Source organism: Trichosurus vulpecula, chromosome 5, assembly GCF_011100635.1.
Source record: "Trichosurus vulpecula isolate mTriVul1 chromosome 5, mTriVul1.pri, whole genome shotgun sequence".
In the NCBI taxonomy this organism is placed as follows: domain Eukaryota; kingdom Metazoa; phylum Chordata; class Mammalia; order Diprotodontia; family Phalangeridae; genus Trichosurus; species Trichosurus vulpecula.
In genome coordinates, this window is record NC_050577.1 from 275,616,241 (window position 1) to 275,641,386 (window position 25,146).

General features: G+C 38.1%; 1 protein-coding gene across 2 annotated transcripts; it reads left to right on the forward strand.

Annotated features, from left to right (window-relative positions):
• Positions 1 to 66: 66 nt before the first annotated feature.
• On the forward strand, positions 67 to 24,237 carry RACGAP1 (Rac GTPase activating protein 1). 2 transcript variants are annotated; one of them, XM_036761961.1, is made up of 16 exons: positions 67 to 152; positions 9,912 to 10,114; positions 10,969 to 11,105; positions 11,967 to 12,036; positions 14,298 to 14,351; positions 15,033 to 15,113; positions 15,480 to 15,597; positions 15,975 to 16,105; positions 16,735 to 16,899; positions 18,046 to 18,141; positions 18,221 to 18,419; positions 18,821 to 18,926; positions 19,106 to 19,238; positions 19,514 to 19,649; positions 20,110 to 20,215; positions 23,108 to 24,237. In XM_036761961.1, the coding sequence occupies exons 1-16, from the start codon at positions 68 to 70 to the stop codon at positions 23,181 to 23,183; spliced, it is 1,896 nt and encodes a 631-aa protein (XP_036617856.1). In that variant the 5' UTR covers position 67; the 3' UTR covers positions 23,184 to 24,237. The 2 variants fall into 2 exon arrangements, with proteins under 2 accessions (XP_036617856.1, XP_036617857.1); XM_036761962.1 differs by lacking the exon at positions 67 to 152 and adding an exon at positions 9,021 to 9,074.
• The last annotated feature ends 909 nt before the right edge of the window (positions 24,238 to 25,146 follow it).

Genomic DNA, 25,146 nt, shown 5'->3' on the forward strand with positions numbered 1-25,146 from the left:
ACTACTGAATCTCATGTCTGAGAATGAGGCAAGACCTCTAACATATTTTTTGTTTCTTGGCAGAAAGATGGAGACTATGATGCTGAATCTGCGGAATCTGTTTGAGCAGATTGTACGCCAGACGGAGATTCTCAATGAAGGAAATGAACTCCGTAAGTCATTCTGAGCTGGTCTGTGTAAAGAGGAAAACAGATTTTTAGAATTGGTTTTTTGACAGAGCTAAAGTGTGTTCCAGTCTTAGAACAGTTTTTAATAGAGTAGCCTAAAAGAACTAGATTTTTTTTCCTTTGCTGCATGTTTAAAGCTTAACATGAATGTGCTTATTCTGAGCTTCACATTCTTCGTAGCCCTTGCTTTCAAATGGGTTTTCTTATGGTAGTTCAGTTCTGCCAAGGACTTTGATTTAAGTTGCTAGTTCTGTATTCACGATTAGGACTGCAGAAGACCTATAGAATTTCTAGGAAGGGTGCTAGCTGCTTAGAGTTTAGAGTAGTGTGTCTCTAATGTTTCATCCATGCGATACTTCTACTCCAAAAGATAATGTGATAGGATTTCTCTGCCCTTGAGAGAAAGGATGCTTATTTCCTTTGTTTCAAGTTGGATAGAGGGACTAGGGATGTCATTAGGGAGACACGAGAAGATGAGGTGCTAAGAGAAAAGGTGAGAGAACATAGATTAGTAAGAAAGCAATAAAGACCTAGTAGCATTAATATAATATAAGGAAGTCACCCTAAATAAACCATATACTTTTAGTATCTTTTCTGTTTTACTATTCCCTATCTTACCTCCCCATTCCCCTATTATTCTAACAGTACCCAGTTTTGTAAGTGGTACTTTAAAGGCACATACACAAGTACCCCACAGTTTTGTTTAATACAACATGCAAGTGTAAAGGCAGTGTACTCAGCTTCCACTTTTAAATGTTCCATCTCTAACTTCTTTTCCAGGCTTTTGAAAACAACCATACCTGGCCTGGAGGTATCTCTGAATCCATGTTTTCTGGTCTAAGCACAGATAAATCTCTTTTTTTCCCTTAGTTCAACCAAGAAAAGGGTAGAATTTTTCAATTGAAATTTTCAATTTTTTCAAAACATTGTCTTTATTTCCTAATAGACCTCTTCCTTTTCCTACCCAGCAAGCCATCCCTTATTACAAAGAATAAAAAAGGAGGAGAAACAGTTAAGCAACAAAATCTGACATTTATGCAGTGTTTGTACCTATAGTCTTCCCTCTCCAAACCTTCTGCAAAGAAAAGGGGGTAGAGGTGCATTTTTTCATTTCTTCATCAGAATCAAGCTTGGTCATTATAAATGTATATTTAGGGTTTTATTGTTGTTTCCATTTAAATTGTAGTTATTTTGTATATTTTTCTGGTACTGCTGCTTACCTTGCTTTTTATCAATTTACATTACTTTTTACATGCTTCCCTGATTTTTTCATATTCATTGTCCCTTATAACACAGTAATAGTCCATCATGTTACATAATTTGTTAAACTATTCCCTATCAGTAAGCATCTACTTTGTTTCCATTTTTTAACTACGAAATGTGCTACTGTAAATATTTAGCTCTATGTGAGGCCTTTTTATATTTGACCTCCTTGGGATATATACTTAGTTAGCAATATGATCTCTGGGTTAAAAGGATATTTTAGTGATTGTCTTAGCATGATTTCAAATTGCATTCCAGAATGGTAGGCTCCTTCACAACTCCACCAGTGATGTATTGGTGTGCCTGTCTTTCTAACAGCCCTTCCAGCGTTGACTGTTCCCATCTTTCATCATCTTTGCTGGGTATGAAGTGACACTTCATAGGTATATGCAGTGGTCTAGACCTTTAATTTCATTAATGCGAGGGAATCCCAGGTGAGAAAACTCCTTATATCAGTGCAGATTGACACCTTCTCTTCAACTTGTGTTTTCCTGCTGATTATGAATCATGTAATGCCAAGATCTCAGAAGAACCGAAGTCACAGATTACCCAGATTTTAATGGAAAGACACAAGATGAATATAAGCATGCTATAGTACATTTCTAATGAAATATCTGAAAAATGGCATAAAAGTCAGTAAGAACATGTGTGATAAGAAAGAAGCAAAGATAGAGGAAAAGCCTGGAGGCTACATGGTTACCCTCAAGATAACGAACCAGGAGAAGTGTACAAACGGGAAGCCAAGAAGGAGTTGTTCTGCAATGGCAAGAGAATCAGTACAAGTGGGATCACAGATGCAGGACACAGAAGTAGACTTTATCTTTCTACTTCTAAAATTTGTAAAAATAATAGTAATTTTAGTATTATGGTAAAGCCATACAAGCTTCATCATATACTTAAAAAAAAGCCCTGAGAGATTATATGACATGTTCAGATTTCCACAACCAATGTGTCAGAGGTCATGCCTGACATCCACTACTGCAAGTTGTCTTAATGGGATTTACATTTTTCTCTTATTAGTGATGTGGGGCAGTCTTTCATACAGCTGCTAAATGTTTCCAGTTCTTCTTATAAGAACTGTTCCTTTAATCACTTTTATGTTAGGAAATGGCTCTCGATCTTATATATTTGTTTGAATTACCTATGTATCTTGGATATCAAACCCATGTCATCGATATTTGATGCAAAGATTTATTTTTTTCTTCCAGTTGATTCCATTATTCTGGTTGATTTGGTTAAGCCAAAGCTTTTTACTTTTGTATAGTTCAAATGATCTATTTTATCTTTTGTTTTTTTTAAAAAAAATTCTTCTCTGGCCATAGCAGTTAGAAGTATTCGATTTGATCTAGTTGACTTTTTTAAGGTGTGACCTTTAATACTCCAGTTGCATGTCCTTTTTGACCTGACTATGGTATGAGGCATATTGTGTCATTCTAGCTCTCATTTATTCCAACCCACTTTATCCACATTTGCAGGTGTCCAAACCCAAATGTTATACCTTTCTGCTACTTCCTGTGGGAGTGGGCCTTGCGGTTATCACCTCTAGGCTGCTGGGTCCTTGCACTGTACTCTCTTGTGTCACTTCTCTCACAATAGTTAGGGATTGTTAAGGAAGTATTTGAAGACTTTTGAGCAGGAGACCTAACATGATCCTATCTATAGTTCTGCCAATGGTGTTTTGGATAGATTGAAGGAGGGAGAAAATCAGGTAGGCCACTTGAGAGTTATTGCTTCTAAACAAGAGGTCAAGAGGCCCTAAATGAACCAAGATGATGTGGTGGTAGAAATGGAAAGGAATGAATGTAAGTGAGAGATTTCAGAGGTATATACCTTTGGTATAGGGACTTAGTGAGGAGATCATATAATAAAGAGAAACACACTACACCAAAATATTTAGCAGCATTTTTGTGGTAGCAAAGACTGGAAATAAAGTAGATGCCCATTGATTGGAGAATGTAATGGAGTTTTCCTATAAGAAACAGCAAATATGATGAATATGGAGATGAGTGGCAATATTTATGTGAACTGATTCAGAATGAAGTAAGCATAGCAAAGAAAAACAATATGCAAAATGACTGCAACAAATGCAAAGAACCACCACCACAAAACAATTGAAAGTACATGTTGTAGAATTGCAAAGAACAACCATGGCCTCAAAGAAGAGATAAAAAAAGAAAAAGACACTTCTGCTTTTCTTTTTCTGGAAGTGAGAGGTCTACAAGTGTAATACATTGTATATGTTTTCAGATTTTTTTTGGATGTATTTTATTGTTTTTACTGATTTTTCTGCCTCCTTTTTCTTTTTAAAAATACTCTTTTTTTTGAATGGGATGGCTTCGTGGGAGGGGAAGGGACATAGGGAGAAATTTAGACAATATAAAAACAAAAGAAATCAATATTTTATTTTAAAAATAGGATTTGGTTACTAGATATAGCAGATGAGGGGAGAAATAAAAGTGAAGAATGGCCTGTATGGTAAGTTTTGGTTGATACTAACTTGTGTATTTTCTATCTTTTCTGTTTCTCAATTTTCCAGTCTGTAAAATCAATACAAAAAGGCCTATTATTTACTTTTCTAAGGTTCTAGTTTTAAAAACACTTTGGAAATAAATGCAAAGTAGTTTTTTTGTCTTCAGAGGCATTGGTTGTATTACATAAAACAAAATTGGCTGTAAAATGGAATTTTTGTAAAGCATATAAATTCTGTCTTGAAACATTATGTAGTGGCTAGAGACTTGAATTCAGGGAGATCATGGTTCCCACCCTGCCGCAGACACCAGCTTTCGTACGTTTTCAACATTGATTTCCACAAGATTTTGAGTTAGAAATTTTCTCCCCATTTCTACCCTCCCCCCACTCCAAGATGACATATATTCTGATTGCCCCATTCCCCAGTCAGTCCTCTCTTCTGTCACCCCACTCCCCAAGCCCATCCCCTTCCCCGGTCTTGTAGGGCAAGATAGATTTCTATGCCCCATTCCCTGTATATCTTATTTCCCAGTTGCATGCAAAAACAACTTTTTTTTTTGAGCATCTGCTTTTAAAACAGTTCCAAATTCTCTCCCCTCCCTAAGAAGGCAAGCAATTCAACATAGGATGTATCATTATGCAAAACACTTCCACAATAATCATGTCGTGAAAGACTAACTATATTTCCCTCCATCCTATCCTGTCCACCTTAATTCTATTTTCTCCCTTGACCCTGTCCCTTTTCAAAAGTGTTTGCTTTTGATCACCTCCTTCCCCAATCTGCCCTCCCTTCTGTCATCCCCCCTCTCCTATCCCCTTCCTCCTACTTTCCTGTGGGGTAAGATACCCAGTTGAGTGTGTATGTTATTCCCTCCTCAAGTCAAATCCGATGAGAGCAAGATTTATTCCCCCTCACCTGCCCCCTCTTCCCTTCCAACAGAACTGCTTTTTCTTGCCACTTTTATGTGAGATAATTTACCCCATTGTCTCTCCCTTTCTCCCTCTCTATTCCTCTCACCCCTTAATTTTTTTATTTTTTAGATATCATCCCTTCATATTCAACTCACCCTCTGCCCTCTGTCTATATAGATATATGTATATTCCCTTCAACTGCCCTAATACTGAGAAAGGTCACACACATCATCTTTCCATGTAGGAATGTAAACAAAACAGTTCAATTTTAGTAAGTGCCTTATGATTTCTCTTTCTTTACCTTTTCATGCTTCTCTTGATTCTTGTATTTGAAAGTCAGATTTTCTTTTCAGCTCATTGCATATTGTCTGTCTCTTTGGATTGTAAGGTCAAGGACTGTCTTTTGTCCTTTTTCGTATCCCCGGGGTTTAGCCCTTTACCTAGCACTTAGTAGGAGCTTAACAAATGTTTATTGAATTTAATTGTGTGTTTGCTTTCTTCTGGATTTCCTCTTAATCTGCTCTCAACCCTTGGCATTTTAAAATTGTGGTTGACTTCTTCTCTTTTCAGTTTTTTTCTCTTGATTTGCAGTTTTGTGTTCAAGCCAGTCAGGCCCCTCTAGACCTCTTTGAAATGGGCTCAAGTAGGCCTTGTTTGGTCCTGTGCCCTAGGTACCCTGGACGAGTTTTCTGGAATTAGACTCCACACTCTGCCTCAGTTGCTAATTTCTGTCCCAGTCCCACAGATTTTGTCCTTGACTACTCTTTATTTTTCTTTTTGCATGAGCCTTAGTTATTTGTTGGCTCTGTTCTCTGCTGTAGCCATAACAGCCCTTCTTTTTGGATGTTTGGAATTTTCACTGGTCTCAGGCTTCCTTGCGCAGTTCTCCCACTGCTAGGGCACAGGTTCTGAATTGGCTCTGTCTCCTGCTCTGTCTCCAAGTTCACTGAGGGGTGCAAGCCGACCATTTCTCCTTGTGCAGCATTCTATTCCTGGTTTTTGTTCTGACAGGCCAGGGCCAAGAACTGGCATCAAGCTCTATCAGTTCCTTGGAGCTGGCATTGGTTTGCCTTACTCCAGCTCAGAGCACAGGCTGGCTTCAGGTTTCTTTTGTAGATAGCTTCCCTAACTGTGCTCTTGTCACTGCCTGTGAGAACTTGTTTACCTGTGCTCTTCCTGGCTTCCCTGGTGAGACACCCTTTATTTGCATCTACTTCAGATATCTTTTTGTGACATTTTGGACTGGATGGAGGAATTTCTGCCACCGCCCGCCCCATTCCTTTTTCATTCATCTTTCTCTGTCCCTTTGCAGATATTTGATAGAATTTATATAGAAGAGATGGGTTTCTCTCTGACTTTTCATCTCGTTATCTTAACTGAAAATGTTATTGTTTTTTAATTCAAGTGTTTTGGTGTAATTTTTTCCCTAAAATAGAACATTTATAACAGTATTCAAGACAAGCAGCTATAGTATAATTGATAAAGAACTGGCTCTGGAGTTAGGAAGTTCAAGTTCTACCTCTGACAGCTGTGTAACTAGGCAAGTTACTTACCCTTGTCATTGCCCCCAAATAACTCTGAGTTATCTCAAACTTTCGTGGACCAATGGCAGTCTGGTGAAACCTATGGACTCTTCTGACTTTTTTAAAATTCATAATTGAAAGAAATGCTGAATTTCATTTATAGTTTAGTGAAAATATTTTTTCCCCCTCATCCAAGTTTACAGGACTCCCTGAAAGCTATCCACTGACTCTTTGGGAATTTGTGGACTCCCAGTTGAGCAAAGAATTCCTTTGCTCAACATATACCAGCCTTCACTGAGAGTTCCCTATACTAAGGAAATCATAGGTGTAATTTAACACCACCTGCCTGCCCCTAGAATACTAAAATTAAACAATTTATTATTCAAATAATCTTTTTAATAGATGGTGGCAAGAGCCTGGTTATCAGTTTTCAAAATTTTTCCTTTAAAGCAAACAAAAATCTCTTCCACTAAAATGCTCTCCTTGTACTTCGTTGTGGCATGGACAATATTCTGGGTTCTTGAATGCTATGCCAGTAGAGCTCCATTTCTGACAGTGCCTCCTAAATTGAAAAAGCAATAGAATACAGGCCTAGTGATGGCACCATATGTATTTGTCAGGACTACCATAGGTAATATTCCTCATCAGGTTTGCTGTAGCAGAGTGAAATTTTAGGGTACCATGATGCTTTTTAAGAAAAAAAAACTTTTATAAAGGAATATTTATTTTAGAAGCTGCAATCACAAATATACATTCTTATTCTCCCAACATGTAGGATGCATAATCCATTCACCTACTCCTCCCCTTATACCACCTCAATCTCTGGAGAAGGAGCTTAGTTTTATTCTGGCTCCAAGGTCACCATGGTCTCTCAGTCCAGTGTGGATCATCTCTGGCATGTAAAACTGAAAAGTATAAGTGACACAGAACAGAAACAGAAACCTTGGAACAAGGAAATAAAAGAGGGAAAGGGAGCGAGGGAAAAGAAATCCTTTCCCTTTCACCAGTTTAGTTCATGCAAGCTGTGCTGTGGGCGAACTGTGATCTTCACCCTCTGGACACATCCAGAAACGGAGTAAAGGCAGGGGAATAGCCACCTGAGATGTTTTAATCTGCAGTAGCGGGTGGCATTACCCGTATCTAAGTTACCAACTCTTGAAATAAAAAAACCAAACTTACTAGAACATGAAAAATTATCTGCATTAGTATTTAATTCCAATCAGATGTCTGGAATTTGCTCTCTAAGTGAGAATAACACTCCCCCATTAATTGCTGCCTTTATTGCTTGGACAGAGTTAGGGACTGAACCTAGGATTTGATTGGTAGAGGGAGTTCTGGGGTGAGGATTCTCCATTTATGCACGCAGGTTGACATGTTCTTAGTCTTAGAGAATTGCCTAACGTGCTGAGATAAAATGGATTTGGTGTCAGGGTCATTCAGCCATGTGTCAGAGGTAGGACTTGAACTCTTTCCCTGCTTCTTTGGTGTTATTTATATATTTTGTGTGTAACTAGTTGGTTACATCTTGTCTTCTCTATTTGAATGTAAGCTCCTCGAGGACAAAGACTTTTTGATTTTTCACCCCCGGTACTTATTTTACACGGTGTTTGGCACATAGTAAATACTTGCTGTGGTTGTTGTCGCTGCTGTTTGTTTCTGTCGTTCCTGACTCCTTGTGCCTCCGTTTGGGGTTTTCTTGGCAGAGATATTGGAACTGTTTGCTGTTTCCTTCTCCAGCACGTTTTACAGATGAGAAACTGAGGCAAACAGGGTTAAGTAACCTGCCCAGGGTCACACAGCTAGTAAGTGTCTGAGACCAGATTTGAGCTCAAGTCTTCCTGACTCCAGGTCCAGTGCTCTATCCACTGTGCCACCCAGCAGCCAGTAAATGCTTAACAAATGCTTATTGACTCACTGACCAACCTTTCTGACTTTAAGGTCAGCTCTACATCCACTATGCCATGCTGGCTTGATAATTCCTTGCAGTTTGAAGTTTTGGGTTCTGGAAAATTTGTGACCTAGTTTGCCATTTTTTTAAGTTTGACATTTTGTGAAATATTTTCAAGTGAATATACTTAAAGAAAGTGGCTATTAACATTTCCTTATGCTTCTAAAGTTTAAAAAAATGTTTTATTAATCCTGTTTTCCCATTTCTGTCACTTCCTAGGTATTTACTCAATACTGTTCTCCTAAAATCTTTATAATAGTGAAATATATAATTAACCTAGGCCAAACACATTGACCATGCCTGATAATAATAGGTTTCATTCTACACCTATAGTCTACCATCTCTTTGCTAAGAGGGGGGAAATATGTTTTGCCTTCTGTCCTCTGAAGATTGGTTAATACATTGATTAGAATTCTGATGCCCTTTACCGTTGTTTTCCTTCATTTTATTGTGGTTATTTTGTTTACCATGATCTCATTAGCTCATACAAGTCTTCCCAAGCTTCTTTGGTTTCTTAATTTTTTTGCCATTTGTTATGCTGTGACAGTCCATTGTATTTATGTACCACAGTTTGCTCAGCCATTGCCCAGTTAATGAGTAACCACTGTCTTCACGTTTTTCCTACTACATAGAGCTCCATGCTTCTAAGTTCAGTTCAGTTTAAAGTGTTTCTGTGAACATGCTGATTTAGTCAGTGAGTTTGGCTTAATTTCTGCCATAAAACTCCCCATTGGCGAGTTGACCAGGCCAGAATTGCATGTTTGAGTTTTCATCAAGGAGTAGTGTCTAAAGGTAGGTTTGAGGCTAACTGTAAGGCAAATATTTGAGGTGAAGTATATCTGAATAATTCTTAGCTGTAAAGTAACCAGGAAGTAATGTATTAGTTTTTTGGCCACACAGGTTCTTCCTATCTCTTAAATTGAGGCAGCCCCTTCTTGCTTTCAGGTGGACTCCAAGTCCTTCCATCCATGATTTGACAAAAACAGGTAGAATCTTCTTCTGTAACTTTGCAGTTGAACATTTACATGCCCTTCAGGGCAGTGTTAAACAGCTAAAGCAAATTGGCTCTTTACTTTAGAATCAATATTTGTATAATTATCTAGCTAAGTGGGATTGCAAGTCCGGACGTATACAATATTAATCTATATTTACCAGAGCATGTTACAGCAGTTAGATTTGAATTTGCTGTTTAGTGTCTCCCTGGTATAGCAATACATGACTGTAAAAGTCTGTTTTTGTTTTGTAGCTGTAACTGGCCTGGTATATGACAGATGCCCCAAAGGTGTTTCCTTTTGATTGCATTCTGTTCAGGAGCTTTAGTGTCACATCTGGACCCAGGTGACTAATGAGTAGCTTATTCTATAACAGATGCCACTGGCCACAGCGAAAGTAAGTGGCCTATCAAAACAGGAACCTCTCCCTATGAAATATGTAAGGCCCTCAAATATGGGAGAGTATGGAGCAGAGAGCATCAATCCAAAATCTGTAGCTGGAACCAGGTTGTTTTCAGCTGGATTTGCTCATGGTTCAGCTGGTCTTTTAATGATTCATTTAGAATAAATCTAACCACTGGACTTGTTTATTAGAGTTTATTCTCTCTGAATTATTGATGTTTTCTCCTTTCCTCAGAATTTATTCAGTTGGCAAAGAATTTTGAACATTTTCGCAAGAAATGGCAAAGGACAGAGCACGAATTAGGACAATACAAGGATCTTTTGATGAAAGCAGAGACAGAACGTAGTGCTCTAGATGTGAAACTGAAACATGCACGAAATCAGGTAGATGTGGAGATCAAACGGAGACAACGAGCAGAAGCTGAATGTGAAAAGCTGGTGTGTATTGTTCCTTGAGCTATAACTCTTAATAGCAACCAAGACAGGATTCTTTCCGGTGCATTTTGTGGTGGGCTGCAAATGTCACCTTTTGCATAGGAGGTCTCCAAGCTTTCTGTAAACGACGTTTCCAATTTATATACTCTGGCATGGGGTGTTGGCTCTCCCTTATATGCTCCAAATGTTGTAAATGCCTCCTAGGGTTATATCTATCTCTGTAGTTACTTGGTCACTGCAGTAGAGGAGAGTGTACTATAAGCGTCACTATTCTCTGCTCCAGAACAGAGGGTTAGGAGTATTTAGCCAGTTGAACAGTGTGACTGACAGGGCCCTAGCATTTTTAATGTATCAGGATGGGTCCTGGCACAATGGTGCAGTGTCAGGTCTCTGGTGGGAGGCACTAATCCATCTTGGTAAGTTGCCTGGGTAAATTCAGATTGTGTGGTTCCACTATGTTACAGCTTCGTATCCACCATTTAGAAAGGTGGATAGATGGCTGCTTTGACCTGTCGAAAAAGCCAATAATTTTCCTATGAGATGCTGCTAAAATGTTTGCTATGACAAATCTATTTTGGGGCCCTTGTTTTAAATTATGCTTCTTTTAGATTAGCAGCGTAATCCAGAAATCTTGCAGCAGAAACCCTACTATTCTAAATGGAGTTTGTTTTACCACTCAGGAACTGGAGACAATCTAGGCTTGATGTGAATTAATATGCTGTTGGTGTAGTAGCCTTCCCGAAGGCCTATTTGCATAATGCTGTATTTTAATGTCTTCTGCTCTGCCTGTCCCATAAATCTGAGGTGAAGCTTTCTCCCCTGGCTAGTTACGATGTTTTACTCTGCTGTGGTTGTAGGAACGACAGATTCAGCTGATTCGGGAGCTGCTCATGTGTGATGCATCTGGCAGTATTCAACTAAGCGAGGAACAAAAATCAGCTCTGGCTTTCCTCAACAGGGGCCAACAGTCCAGCAGCAATGCTGGGAACAAAAGGTGGGGGAACAGCATCTGTTGTTGTTTGATCAGGAGCAGCACAGCTGTCCGAAGTTCTTATTCTCTGAACTTGTGAATATCCTGCTTCTGGACTGTGCTGCATAAAGCAGGAAAGCTGTCCAAGGAGAGGAAGGTGGGGGAAGAGAAGGCTTGGGGGCCAACCTTATATCTCTTTGTATGACTTTGTCTTGTCACTGGTAAAATTTTGATGTTGGGACTAAATTGCACATCAATAAGTAATTCTGAGCATTGTTAGGAAGCCTATAGTGGAAGTGGCAGTTCAGGAATCCTTTGTGTTTATTCTCCAAAGAGTCATTGTAGCTCTTCTGGTTTAGAAAGCCGTCTCTGAGCCAAGGCCAGGCAATTCTAGTTCAGCTTATTCACTATTTAAATAGTCTCAACCAGGCTTTAATTTAACATCCCAGAAAAATTAATGGGCAAAGGTCAGAGCTTTAGGTACTTCAGGGCCCAGTTGTCTTGCAGAGCAATGGTTATTATTAAAAATACATATGAGCTTAATTTCTTAGAAAACTAGTGCTAGGGTAAATCTGTGTTATGTGAACGCAGCTTCATTTTAGATCAAATTAAATTTCATCCTTCCACTTGCCACAGATTTTGAGTTGCCTGTGGTATAGAAACCCAGATTGGGAGGTGGAGCATCTTACTCTCGTCTGCAACTCGGAGCTAGCTTTGTAAGCCCTTTGAAGAAAAAATCACAGCCAGGGTTTGCCCTTGTAGCTGTTCCCATATGAAACAGACTGCTCTGTGTATGGTGTGACCTGACCAGTGCAACTCACTGAGTGTTAGAATTTACCTTCTACTGCCTTCTGTGACTAATACCCTGTTGTTTCACTCTTTTAGACTGTCAACCATTGATGAGTCGGGCTCCATTTTATCAGATATCAGCTTTGACAAGACTGATGAATCCCTGGTAATGAAGCTTTGATAAAGCTTCTGGATAGTCTATTTCTCTTCTCCCCTTATTCATTCTCTCTCTCTCTCTCTCTCTCTCTCTCTCTCTCTCTCTGTCACACACACACACCCTTTCTTTGCTCTCTTGGTGTTTCATTGGTTAGTGTACTATCAGTTCTGACAGAGCAATTAAAAACATGTCTTCCTATTGCCTCCCACTTTCACTCTCATAAACACCTATTTACGTTAAGAGGCTTTCTTTCTGGAAAAAAAAAAGTGCACAATTCAGAATTCAGCGTTGAAATTGATAATGTCCTGACTGACCAAGGCCTCAACTAGCAAATTTAAAAAGAAACAAAACCCCAAATTTTCCAAACATGGTCTGCTTCCTTGTTGAATGAATGAATGTTTATTAAGCTTTTACTAAGTCCCAAGCCCTATGCTAAGCACTTAATATGTAAATAGAAAAGGTTAGGTAGTCCGTATTCTCATGGAGATTATCCTCTTAACTGGGGGAGACAATAAAAGAAAGATCAGCTTTGGGGTGAATGGAGGAATCTCCATTTGGGGCAGATGGCAGGGCCCCAGGGGTCCTTAGATTATATCTGTAGGTCCGAAGACTGCCAGGAATGTGGGGAGAGAAAGGGAGAGGTCTGTAGATCCAGTGGTAAGACCTGGTAGTCCACCTTAGCAGAAGGAATAAAATTGGTGAATCATCTAATCCAAGCCAAGTAAGCAGTTAAGCAGTTTGCATGTGTTGGGTTGCGGATAGAGAGAGGATGCCCCTGGTGAGGGGTCTTCTTGCTGTCTGTCCCAGATGTGTTTTTGGATGAATAGTTTTGGATGCCTTATTTTTCAAGTGTAGACTTTGAGGAGAAAGTGGCTTATATACATCCCAATTAGAAGGAAACTAGTAATATACTGAAAATAGTTCTAAAATGTGATGAGGATTGGCAACTACCATATGATGCATTTGTGGAAAATGTTTTATGATCAAAAGAAGACTGACAATTCCATTGGTTATCAAGAAGGTTATCAAGATAAATTGAGTAATATTGAGAGGTTTCTTCAGTCAGTTTTTCTAAGGTACCAAAATGCTAAAATACTTCCAAATGTGATATTAATTGGGAGAGCTACTTCAAATACAGTATACTTCACTGAGGAAAAGTTAGCATTTTCAGGTACAAAAATTGGATATCACCTTCCTGAAATGAGAAAAATTAACTAAACCTAGAGTGTCAAAATTTCAGGTATTACAAACTGTAAAGCTATAGGCTGACCTACGATTTATTGTAATCAATATTAACAGTAACTTAAACTGAATCAAGCAACCAGTGGCCAAATTTTCCTGACTATGAGCTGTAGAATTTTAATTTTATTAGACCACATGATTATCTGTTGTATAAATTTCCTGTGACTGAAAAATTTTATTCTTAGGAATGATCTTAGTAGTAGTAATAGGGTAGCTTAAAACAAATTACTTGTCTTTATAAGGCCCCAAATTAATATAGATATGAAAACAAGGTAACTGCTGAGTGGAAATTTTTGTTAAGAATGAAAGGTTTGGATTCTGAATACAAATCATCCTTTAATAATTACCATTATTAGGTGTAAAGAAGAGACCTAATTCAGTAACCTGTAACTTAGACTAGACAGTTCTTAAGTAGCAGCATTGGCAAAATGATCAAAAAAAAATGCCTTTTAAGGATGGGAATGGTCTCTCTCATGGTTAGATTAATGAAGTGTACAAGCTTCCATAGATTCTTAGACTCTTGGCAAAAAGAATTATTAATTAGAATTAAAGACCAAAACTCAAAAGTAAAAGGAAGGTTGATTTGGTAGCCTTTTTGGTCTGTGTTTGAAACCATTATTACATATATAATTCATGTATATATACTCAAACATAGCTTTAGTTATTAAGAAATAGTATAAAGGTGCTATAGAGGCAACTAGGTGGCTTAGTGAATAGAGTGTTTGGCCCAGAGTTAGGAAGACCTGAGTTCAAATCTGATTTTTTAGTAGATGTCAAAAAGGAAATGGCAAACGACCCCAACATGGACAGTATGCTCCGTGTGGGGGTTACAGAGTCAGACACGGCTCAACAACAAAACAAGTAACAAAACAAAAGATGTAGTGTGTTTCAGCTATAGAGTTAAATTTGGAGTTTGTTCCCTATTGAATTTGTAAGCAAAAACAAAAAAGTTTCCTGGAAACTTGGATGTGGTTCAGTGCAGGTCTAACCAAACAAAGAAATTAATAAGATAATGTTATTTCCAACAGGACTGGGATTCTTCTGTGGTGAAGACCTTAAGGCTGAAGAAGAGAGAAAAGAGGGTATGTAGGGTTCTTTGCTAACCAAAGGAAGTAAAAGAGTTTGCTACATGAAATTCAACTACAATGCCAGATGTCTAACGCACTGGTCCTGTAGTTGTCTTAAGGGGCTAAGAGGAGTATGAAATACAACATCAGTATATTGTGGCTTGTTTTGTCAGTGGGTGACCAGGTTGCTGCCCCATTTCCTGACTTGGATTTTATCAGCCTCCATTCTTAGAAGAAAATAGAATGTAATTTATGTCTGCCTTCAGTTGTCGTGTTAACTTTTATATGAGACATTTTGCTGCCCCGGGAGAAGCTTCAAGGAAAGAGAGAGAGAGAGTGAGAGTGTGTGTGTTCCTTTTGGGGCAATTGATGTTGTTCCAAAGTATGTGTGTCCTTAGATAGGATTACAGATCTTTTTACTAGGGTTGTCATTTAAATTCTCAAAGCTTATTCTCACATTTCAGGACCTTAAGGCCATTTTATATGATATATCTTTAAGTTTCACACAGAAATGAATATGTAAGATGTGAAGGGTATATTTTGCTTCCTCCCCCTTTGTCTCCCACTTTTCTCCTCACTCTCAGCTTTTAGTCCCTAGTTACTTGCATAAAGGTTGGCCAGTTTAGCCACTTATCTCTTATGCTTCCAAAGTCTACTGCTCCACCCTAACATTGTCACTCTTTGTCCCATCTCTAGCGTTCTAACAGCCGGCGGTTTATGGAAGGTCCACCAGGAGCAACGAAGAAAACTCGTTCCATTGCTTCTACAGTAGACCAGGTGAGAGCAGCATAGCTGAGGTTCCTAGGGTCAGTAATGCAGTGTTATCCTTTGAGATCTAGTCGATGAAGCAAAATTTTTCTATACAACATAACCTGTCACTTCCATGATGAAAGAGACTACTCCACGTTTTAAAATTGATTTGGGCAGTTTTAGCCTTATATTTGATTCTAAGTAGCTTGGGTGTGTGCTACTATGACCAAACTTTCCATTTTAAAGTATGAGATTGTAAACTGGTACCCTAAACCCTGATAAGAACTAAGGGTTTGTCATGAGCCAGAAGGTATATCTGGGAGAAATTTCATTCTCTCTGCTGTTTGTCTCTTGCAGCATATTTGCCCTCTCTCATTGCTCCCTTTCTTTCAGGGGAATGAGTCCATAGTTGCAAAAACTACGGTCACTGTTCCCAATGATGGTGGCCCTATTGAAGCAATATCCACTATTGAAACTGTGCCCTGTTGGACAAGGAGCCAAAGGAAAACAGGTGATTTTGGTTTGCAGCGCTCAGTGCCTTTGTAAGAAAAATGATAAAATTTGGGAGAGTCATGTTCTTAGAATAAACTCTCCAGGATGTGTTGAAGTTTCTTGCTGATTCATGAAGAAAAATAAAAAACTTTTAAATTGATAAAGCATAATACTGATTATTCAGCTTTAGCTCGCTAGCTGTGACATTTATTATTGGCTTCATATCTTTGACTTACATCAGTTCTTACCTTGAAGTGGGACCTTTTATTAGTTGTAGTTTGCAAATTAGATTACTACATTAAATTAAAACTTTGCTTAGTTTTCATGCTTCTTAGGTCCATGTGAATAATGGACTAAAAATCATGAATCTGAGTTGCTTATTTTGGTGTATTTTAGGCACTTTACAGCCTTGGAACAGCGACTCTGCACTGGCTGGCATGCCAGTGGAGTCCATGCCAGAGACTGACAGTTCCAGTACTCCACAAAATAACGGAGGCATGCGTTTGCATGAATTCGTTTCTAAGACGGTATGTCTAAGACATTTTACAAGAACAATTGTGTACTTACATGATTTTTACTTTATATTTGTGTGGTGTTTTCATATATCTCCTTATTTAATCTTCACCACAGCTAACCCATTTTATACAATGAGGGCCAGAGAGATTAAGTCCCAGTATCACGTGGCTTACTTAGTAAGTGGAGTAGCTTGGATGGGAGCCCAGGATTTTTTGCTCTTTAAAATATTTCATTGATGTTCTTTCTTGGAGTCTGCACCGCATTTTTTCTGTCATCTCTTGTAACGAGTATAGTCAAACAAAAGAAATGAACATGTTGGTCATGTTTGAAAATGTATGTCTCATTCTGCTTTTGTGGTATTCCACCTCCGATTTGAAGTGGAGAAATTGGTCATTGTGTCGATCTTAGTTATTGAGTCTTTTATATATAGTTGGTTTGCTTTTTAACAATGGTGTCATTGTTATTTAAATTATTCTTCTGGCTGTTCTCACTTTACTCTTGATCAGTTCATGCAAGTCTTCCCAGGTTTTTCTGAATCTCTTCCTTTCCTTACTTTGTGTATTGCCCTCCCTGTTTTTTTTTTTTTGTTTTTTGTTTTCCAGTTTTCATTATCTTCCTGCTATGCCTGCTCTCTCCCTAGGTTATTAAACCAGAGTCATGTGTTCCTTGTGGAAAGAGGATAAAGTTTGGAAAATCGTCCCTAAAGTGCCGAGACTGTCGAGTGGTGGCTCATCCAGAGTGCCGGGATCACTGTCCTCTTCCTTGCATTCCAACATTGATAGGCACACCTGTCAGAATTGGAGAGGTACAACTTGCTTTGGGAACTTTCACTGACTATAGACCCTGCATACTCTTTGAAGGTGTTAATGGCAGACTTCACAGAATCATACAGAATTAGACGATTATGTATAAAATTATATGATTTGTCTTCTGAATACATGAATTAGGACCCTAAGACTTCTAGCAAAATCCTGTCTGGTCTTTAGTATTTAAAAAATTAGGGAAGAAGGGAGCCTTTCAGAAGCTGTGTCTCTTGGTTTTGAGACCCCTTTGCATTTTGTAGGGTTTCTTTACTCAGAAACTCTGGGAGTAGAGCAGGTTGGATATAAAGAATGATTTCCTGATAATTAGAGCTATCTAGAAGCAAAATGGATTATCACAGAAAGTAGTAGGTTACCCCTCATTATAGGTCTTCAAGTGAAGACTGGAAGACTACTTGATGGGGATATTATAAAGAATATTCTATATAGGTAAAGATTTGACTAGATGACCTCAGAGGTCCCTTTTAACTCTTGAAGACTGTCATTCTTTAAAATTTAAAAAAAAGGCTCATGTTGGGGGTTGAAACTGTTGATTCTATGGGTTTCTCTTGAGATGCTTAGCAAATGTGCATCTGTCAGAGCTTCTCGTTTAGACTCACTAGATTTCTTAGCTCCTTGGTGTTGATTAGTTCTTTGCAATTGTATTAACTTAATTAGTTTTAATTGTTATATAGAAACTCCCTAGTCAGGAATGCTTGGTTGAATTGTACCTTCTTTGCTAGAATACTCTTTCTTCCTTTGCATTGACGCTTTTCAGCACTGTTTTTCTCTTGACTGTTAACAAAACATTTACCTGTTCTTGGCCAGTAAATGGCACTGGAAGGATATGGGGTAGGTCTCTTTGGGAGACATACACACATACATACATACATACACACATACGCACATACACACACGCACTTACACACATACATGCAACGCACAGCATGCAAATGCATCAGTGTACATGCATGTACATAGTCACATGTATACTTACCTGGTAATACATACTTTGGGGATATAACGCAATAATCCAGCCTAAGTCAGTGTCTTCTAGAGATGACTTAGTATGCAAAGTTTTCAGGCTACACCTGCTGGTCTGAATGTTGTGAAGCATAATTGTAAGTTTCCTGGTGGTTTTTTTTTTTAAGGGCACTCTGGCAGACTTTGTGTCCCTGACTTCACCAATGATCCCCTCCATTATTGTCCATTGTGTAAATGAGATTGAACAACGAGGGTTGAATGAGGTAAGATTTAAAGATCGTTGGGATTGTGATTGTATTCTGCAAATAGAACTTTTTTGAATCAAGGGTCTTCTGATTATAGGCAGGTCTCTATAGGATCTCAGGTTGTGACCGGACAGTAAAAGAGTTGAAAGAGAAGTTCCTTCGATCAAAAACTGTTCCCCTTCTCAGCAAAGTAGATGACATCCATGCTATATGTGGCCTCCTTAAAGACTTTCTTCGGAACCTCAGGGAACCACTTCTTACCTTTCGGTTAAATAAGACCTTTATAGAAGCAGCAGGTAAGGACGGATCTCAGAAAAATATGTTCCTTGTGATGGTTTCTCTTCTAAGATGTTTAATGTGTCAACTTTAATACCAATAGAAAACAAGAATCTGCAAGTGTTAATTCTTAAAAGTTTTTTTGAGTACCTTCTATGTAATTGACATCACATGTGTGGTTTTAGAACATGAGCTAAGTACTTTAACAACAGAAGAGCTGATTTTTTTTTTTTGAAGTTCTGACTTCTAATATTGAGCTGTTGGTCAGTATCCTGTTTGTTAATGGAACTTGAGGCTGATGTAGCCATGAACCTAATCAAAACTGTACTGTATAGATGAGTCTTTGTAGTCAATAACCCAGATGCCTGCTGTCTGGGGAAAGGAGCCTCTAGGTTTCTGAGTGCTTTCTTTTCATTTATAGAAATCACAGATGAGGACAACAGCAGAGCTGCCATGTACCAGGCTATTGGTGAACTCCCCCAGGCCAACAGGGACACATTAGCTTTCCTCATGATACACTTGCAGAGGTCAGTTCAAATGTGTCTTTGGTAACATCTGTTTTTGAAGGTTACAGAATTTACCAATGGGAAAGATCTGGACTTGGCTGATGTGGAGAGTTATGGTTTACTTTCAGTTGGGATCTGTATTTTGATGTTCCTATGAGAGAAATAGCATACTTTCTGACTTAACATTCTCTTTTGTCTAGAGTTGCTGAGAGTTCCAGCACTAAAATGAATGTTGCTAATCTGGCCAAAGTCTTTGGTCCTACAATAGTCGCTCATGCGGTACCCAATCCTGACCCTATGACAATACTACAGGATACCAAACGTCAGCCCAAGGTAGTCGGAGACATGATGTTCATAAAAATCTGTATCATATAACAAACCAGCTATGGGCAGCTTTTGCCTTTAAGATAGTAGTTCTCAAAGGATATGCCACAAATTATAAGAATATTCACAATCATATGTTCAAATGTCTTGACTCCAACAGAGTGCTGTGATTCCTCATCACAGATAATAATACTGTGCCATATATGACTTTAAAAAGTCACTTGAAGTGTTTAGGAGATGATAGATGAACTCTGGGTGTGATAATGTTGTTGTTGGGTTTTTAGGTGATAGAGCGCTTGCTATCTCTGCCAGTGGAATACTGGAGCCGGTTCATGATGGTAGAGCAGGAGAATATTGACCCAGTGCATGGCACTGAAAACTCTAAGGGCTGTTCTACACCACAGATGTCTGATGTTAAAGGTAAGGCTCTGGGGGGATCTTTGTTGAATGAAAGGGTTATTCTTGAAGAAGTATATCTTACTGGACTAAGGCCCATCATTAGCTTTGGGTAGTATACTTTCCCCCATTTTCCCTAAAGCTGTTTTTTAACTGCCAGTACATTTTAGGGGGCAATAGATCCTTTAAATAAACATGGGAAAGATAGATAATTCTGATATACATCTATGGTATTTTAAGGTTACTAGTGATGGTGAGCCATTCATTATGTTATCAGAAGCCTATATATATTTATGTATAGGATTTATATACATTTTCTAAGATTGTAGTGTGGAAGTGTTGTCTAGGAAGTGACTGGGCTTTTGAGTTTAGCTCTTTAGATAGTATCCCCCATGAGATATTTTAAACTGAAAATGAACATAGATGAATTTTAACTCTTCTCTAGAATGCCTCTTTTCACATGTCAATTTTTTTGTTGTTGCAGTGAGCCTGTTGGGGCCTCTGACTACTCCTGAGCACCAACTCAAGACTCCTTCATCTAGCTCACTATCCCAGAGAGTTCGCTCTACTATTAGTAAAAGTACTCCTAAGTAAGTAGGCTTTGACTTCTCAGGGTTGTTTAAATGGCTTTTCTTCTGTTGACTAATTCCTAATTAAAACAAGATTTTTGAAGTAAGAATAGAAATAAAAACCAGAAGGAAGATAACTTTTCAGACATATCTAGATGATGACAAAAGGCAATTTTGATTATATAAAATTCAAGACTTTGCACAAACAAAATCAGCATAAAGATGTGAAATAAAAGAAAAAAAACTTTGCTTCTAACATGTAGTAAGTCTGATGTGCGAGATAAACATAGAGAACTCCCAGGTGAGGAAACTCCCTTTACCAAAGTGCAGGTTGTCACCTACTCTTGGTCTTAGTTGCCTAGAACATTGAGAAATTAAGTGACTCAGCCAGCATTATACATAGCAGTATATGTCATAGGCAGTCCTTGAACTTAGCTCCGTCTGACCTTGAGGCTGCCTCTCAAAATTTAGAAAAATTTCTCCGTTAGATAAATGGTCAATGGACTTAAACGGTTTTTATTTGTAAAATTCTTGTTGATGCCTTTTGTTGTGCTGACACATTTATTCCTAAATGTATCCCTTTATCTTTCCTACACTAGCCAGCTATTCTTTGTAACAGAGATTTTAAAAGAAGGGGGGGGAAAAGCCAAACAACACCAACTACCACATTGACCATGTCTGAGAGACCGTATGAGCAGTATGTAAAACATGGTTTCCCACTTTTGCAATGAAGCGAGAAGTGCATTTTTTGAACTCTGCTCCAGTATCAAGCTGGTCATTATAATTGCTCGACTTTCAGGGGTTTTTTTTGGGGGGGGGGTAGGGATAATTATTATGCTTTATATTTACATTGTTATAAACATTGTGTATATTGTTTTCCTGGATCAGCTTACTTCACCAGCCATCCTTTTGTCTGTCTTTCATATTTCCTTGAGTTCTTCATATTCATCATTTCTTATAATATGGTAGTATTCCATCATATTCACATACAGTTTGTTTAGCCATTCTTTAATTGATGGGCATCTGTTCTTTGCAATTCTTTGCTGCCACAAGAAATGCTGCTATGAATATTTTGGAATATATGAGATCTTAACCTTTGACCTGTTTGGGGTATATGCCTAGCTGTAGAATCTCTGGGTCAAAGAATATAGACCTTTTAGTCATTTTCTTGGCACAGTTCCAAGTTGTTTTCCAAAGTGGCTTGATGAACCAGTCAGCCAATGAGTATTTACTTAACACCTGCACAGTCTTAGACCTCTTAGCATACAGACAAGAATTAAGCACGCACCCTCAAGGAACTTAGATTCATTCTGTCAAGTTTCTACCTTGATATACAGGTAGTTTCAAAAATCTTAATGCAGTTGTAGCTGTTTAAGCTTAAAACCACACTAAGATTTTTTGAACACCCTCTATAGTATAAACAAGGTAATTTGGGGGAGGAAGCACTAATACCTGAGGAGATAAGGAAAGGCCTTATGCAGGAGGTAGTGTTTGAGTTGAGTTTTGGGGGAAGCAATTTTCAAAATCAGAAATGGAAACTATAACCACGTGGAAAAATGTTCCAAATCACTAATGATAGAAAAATAGTAAAGCAAAACATGTATAGCAGTCCATCTAAAAATCCATACCAGTTCTCTGGCACCAGCAACTACTCATTTATATGTCCGTCTTTATATACAATTATTAGAATAATATACATGAATTTAGGATATTTTTGATGATCTTGATTTAAAAAGTATACTCAGCCTTTGCCCCCCCAAAAAAAGTCTTTCACAAGTGAAAAGACCACATACTTACCATCATGCAGTTGATTAAAAGATGTAGCGACCACCAAGGATCCCACTGTATTTAAAAAAAAAAGTTTTTTATTTGATAGGAGAAAAAACAACAGTGCCTTAAAGGTTCTCTTAAAATTTGGTGTTGCCCATGCACAGATCGTAGTTATAAGATTTCTTGAAAGATCTTCCAGAAACTTGTTTGGTCCTTTGATTATTAATATCAGACAAGGCATAAAACCAGAGAGATGTGTGCTTGCTGTAGGTCTTTGCCTATAGTGTCATGGAGGAGAGGTTTGGTGGAGAGTCCAAATTATAGAGGGGCTCTCTAAAGATGGTGAGTCCCTCTACCTGCTTCTGTTTGGTTTTGTCATGCCCCAGAATGCTGCAGCACCTTCCAGAGAAACACAATAGAACATTGGACTTGGAATCTGAAACATTTGAATTTGAATTGGTGCAATCACAGGTTCATTTGAGTGTAATTTGAATTTTGATGTTTCTTAGTGCTTTATTTGTGTTGTAGTCATCTTGTAATTGTTCTGGTTCTGTAGTAGCATGTTTTGTGGTAGTAAAACTGGAAACAAAGTAAGTACCTGGTAACTGAGTAATGGCTGAGCAAATTGTGATATATGAACATGGTAAAATGTTATATCATATTTGCATGAATGAAAAGGCATTTATTAAGCACTTACTATGTGCAAGGCATCATAAGAAACAGGAAGAATTTGAGAGAACTACAGGAGTATTTGTTTGGACCCAACAGAATACACAGTGACTAATTCTGTAAAAGAAAACAGCACTAAGAAGCAGTGGAATGGGGGGAGGGAGGAGAAGATGCCCAAAGAAGCAAGTGGGGTATGGTATATAGGTATAGAATGTTGCACAAACTGTTAGACTCGGTTTATAGGTCTTTTGAGGGCCATTAGGTCTTTTTGCTTTTAATTGTTTTCTTTTGTTGTGAGGGAAGATTCTATGGCAGGGCTGTGGTGGGGGTGAATGGAGCTCATTGCGGTATGGCATTATTGATGTTTTCAGGGTTTTTTTAAAACATCAATGAAAAACAAGAAGTGAGTACTTATAATTAAGGTCCTTTTACCTATCTCTGTGTATTCTCTCATGCAATTTCATTTTATTTTAGGTTTGGAAGCAAAAGCAAGTCTGCTACCACCCTAGGACGTCAAGGCAACTTTTTTGCCTCTCCAATGCTCAACTGAAATCACTCTGGCTTTGTCTCTTCCCTGGCATTTGAACTCTGCAAGAAAGCCCACAAACTGTAGACTTTGTTTTGTGACTTCCTGTACTCGCTACTACTTTATCATTCTCTAGGCTTTTTATTAAATTTAATTGTGCATGGAATTTTTATTAAAACATTATATATACATACACACATAGATATCTTCAATTGAAGTAGTAACACCTAATATTGGTAGTTTTTGTTAACTTTTAAGTGAGAGATCTGTGCAGGAGTGGGAGTTGGATGGATTCTTTAGAAAATACTAGGTTGTTTTTTTTCTTTTTAAAGTTTCTTTTGGCTTGAAGTTTAAATGCTGCCCATGAAATGACCCAACTGTCCCAAAGATTTTTTAAGAGGTATTTCCTTGTGGTAGTGGCAAGAATACAATCTCTTTGGCAAGATTGGTTTGTCTTAGAGTAAAATGAAAGCAGGGGGGTGGGGAGAGGAGGGAGAAAGGACTTACAGCATGTCAGCTTCAGCAAACATTAAAATTTCCTTTACCGCTATACCTGACTCCATTCTGAACATAATAGTTTGCTGTGCCAGTTAGAAATATATGGTATGCTTGGCTTAACATGAATTGATTAGCTCTTGATGATATTAAGTGGGCACAACCTTGTAAAATACAATACTAAAGCTTATATTTGTGTCGTGTACATGACTGGAAGTTTCCATTAGTTGGGGTCAAAGCCAGTCTGTTTTTAAAAATGAATTTTGGGACCTCTGGAGGTTGATAAACTTTTTTTGGGGTGTCCTACATAATAGTCAAGAGAGTAGAATTTAAAGTGAGTATTATCACAGCTTTATGTGACAGAGTAAGCACTGGTCATTTTTTTCTTTGCACTTTGGATGCTGGGATTTGCCCTGTAACATGTATATATGCCCAGGGTTTTTCTTCAAAAGACCCATCCCAATATTTGTAAAAATGGTTTCTTTTGTATCCCTATCTCAGAAACTGTACTGACCTTTGTCTGTCAAACTCAGATATTTGGAATGATAACTTTGAAAAAAGTAAACTGCTTTTTCATTATGAATTGGGAGTTTGTTTATTTTCCTGGTGAATATCTTCGAAGCCTATTTTTTTCAATTAACAATTTTAATCTTATTTTTATTAATAGCTTCATATTTTATATCACGTTCATTTCCAAATATATTCCTTCCTCTTTCCCCTCCTTCACCAATGAGTCGCTCCTTGTAACAAAGATTAAAAAGTTGTTCAGCACCATTAACTATCAGCCATGTCTTACAGTGTTCACAGTATTCCATACTTTTTAGGGCCAGCTGTTCATAGTTACACAGCATTCATTTTATGTTTTTTCTTGATGTGTTGTTTTTCCCTGCTTAAGTTGTGGTGGTCGTTGTGTTTCTATTTACTCAATAATTAATCAATTCTTTCTTAAATTGCTGTAGTCATGGCACAGTGAGTAGAGCGTTGGCCTGGAGTCAGGAGGACCTGAGCTCAAATCTGGCCTCAGACGCTTGACACACTTACTGTGTGCGACCTTGGACAAGTCACTTAACCCCAATTGCCCTGCCTTCACCCCTCAAGAAAAAAAAGTGGTGATCATTTTGTTTCTATTTCCGCAATAATTCATCGATTCTATCAGTCTCCCCATGCTTCTCTGAATTCTTCATATTCATTGTTTTTTAGAGTGCAGAGATATTACATTTGTGTACTACAGCTCGTTTAATCATTCTCTAATTGGGTACCTACTTTCATTCCAATTCTTTGACCCCATAAAGAGTGCCGCTCTGATTTCTGGTATGTGTGTTATCTTTTTTTTTTTCTAAAAACCTTTTTCTACAAAAGGTCTCTTTATATATTGTTCTGAATCTGTTAATAAAATCCAATTTCATTCCTCTATCCCCTCTCCCGTCTGCACCATTTAGGTTTTTCTTATTTACTTCACTATTTGGCCACAGTTATTCAAATTTGAGCCCTA

Excerpts from the sequence above, each read along its gene's own strand:
- RACGAP1 (XM_036761961.1), top strand. The coding sequence starts at position 68 with ATGGAGACTATGATGCTGAATCTGCGGAATCTGTTTGAGCAGATTGTA. Across the intron at positions 11,106-11,966 it reads AGCAATGCTGGGAACAAAAG|ACTGTCAACCATTGATGAGT; the intron begins GTGGGGGAACAG and ends TCACTCTTTTAG. Across the intron at positions 19,239-19,513 it reads ATACCAAACGTCAGCCCAAG|GTGATAGAGCGCTTGCTATC; the intron begins GTAGTCGGAGAC and ends TTGGGTTTTTAG.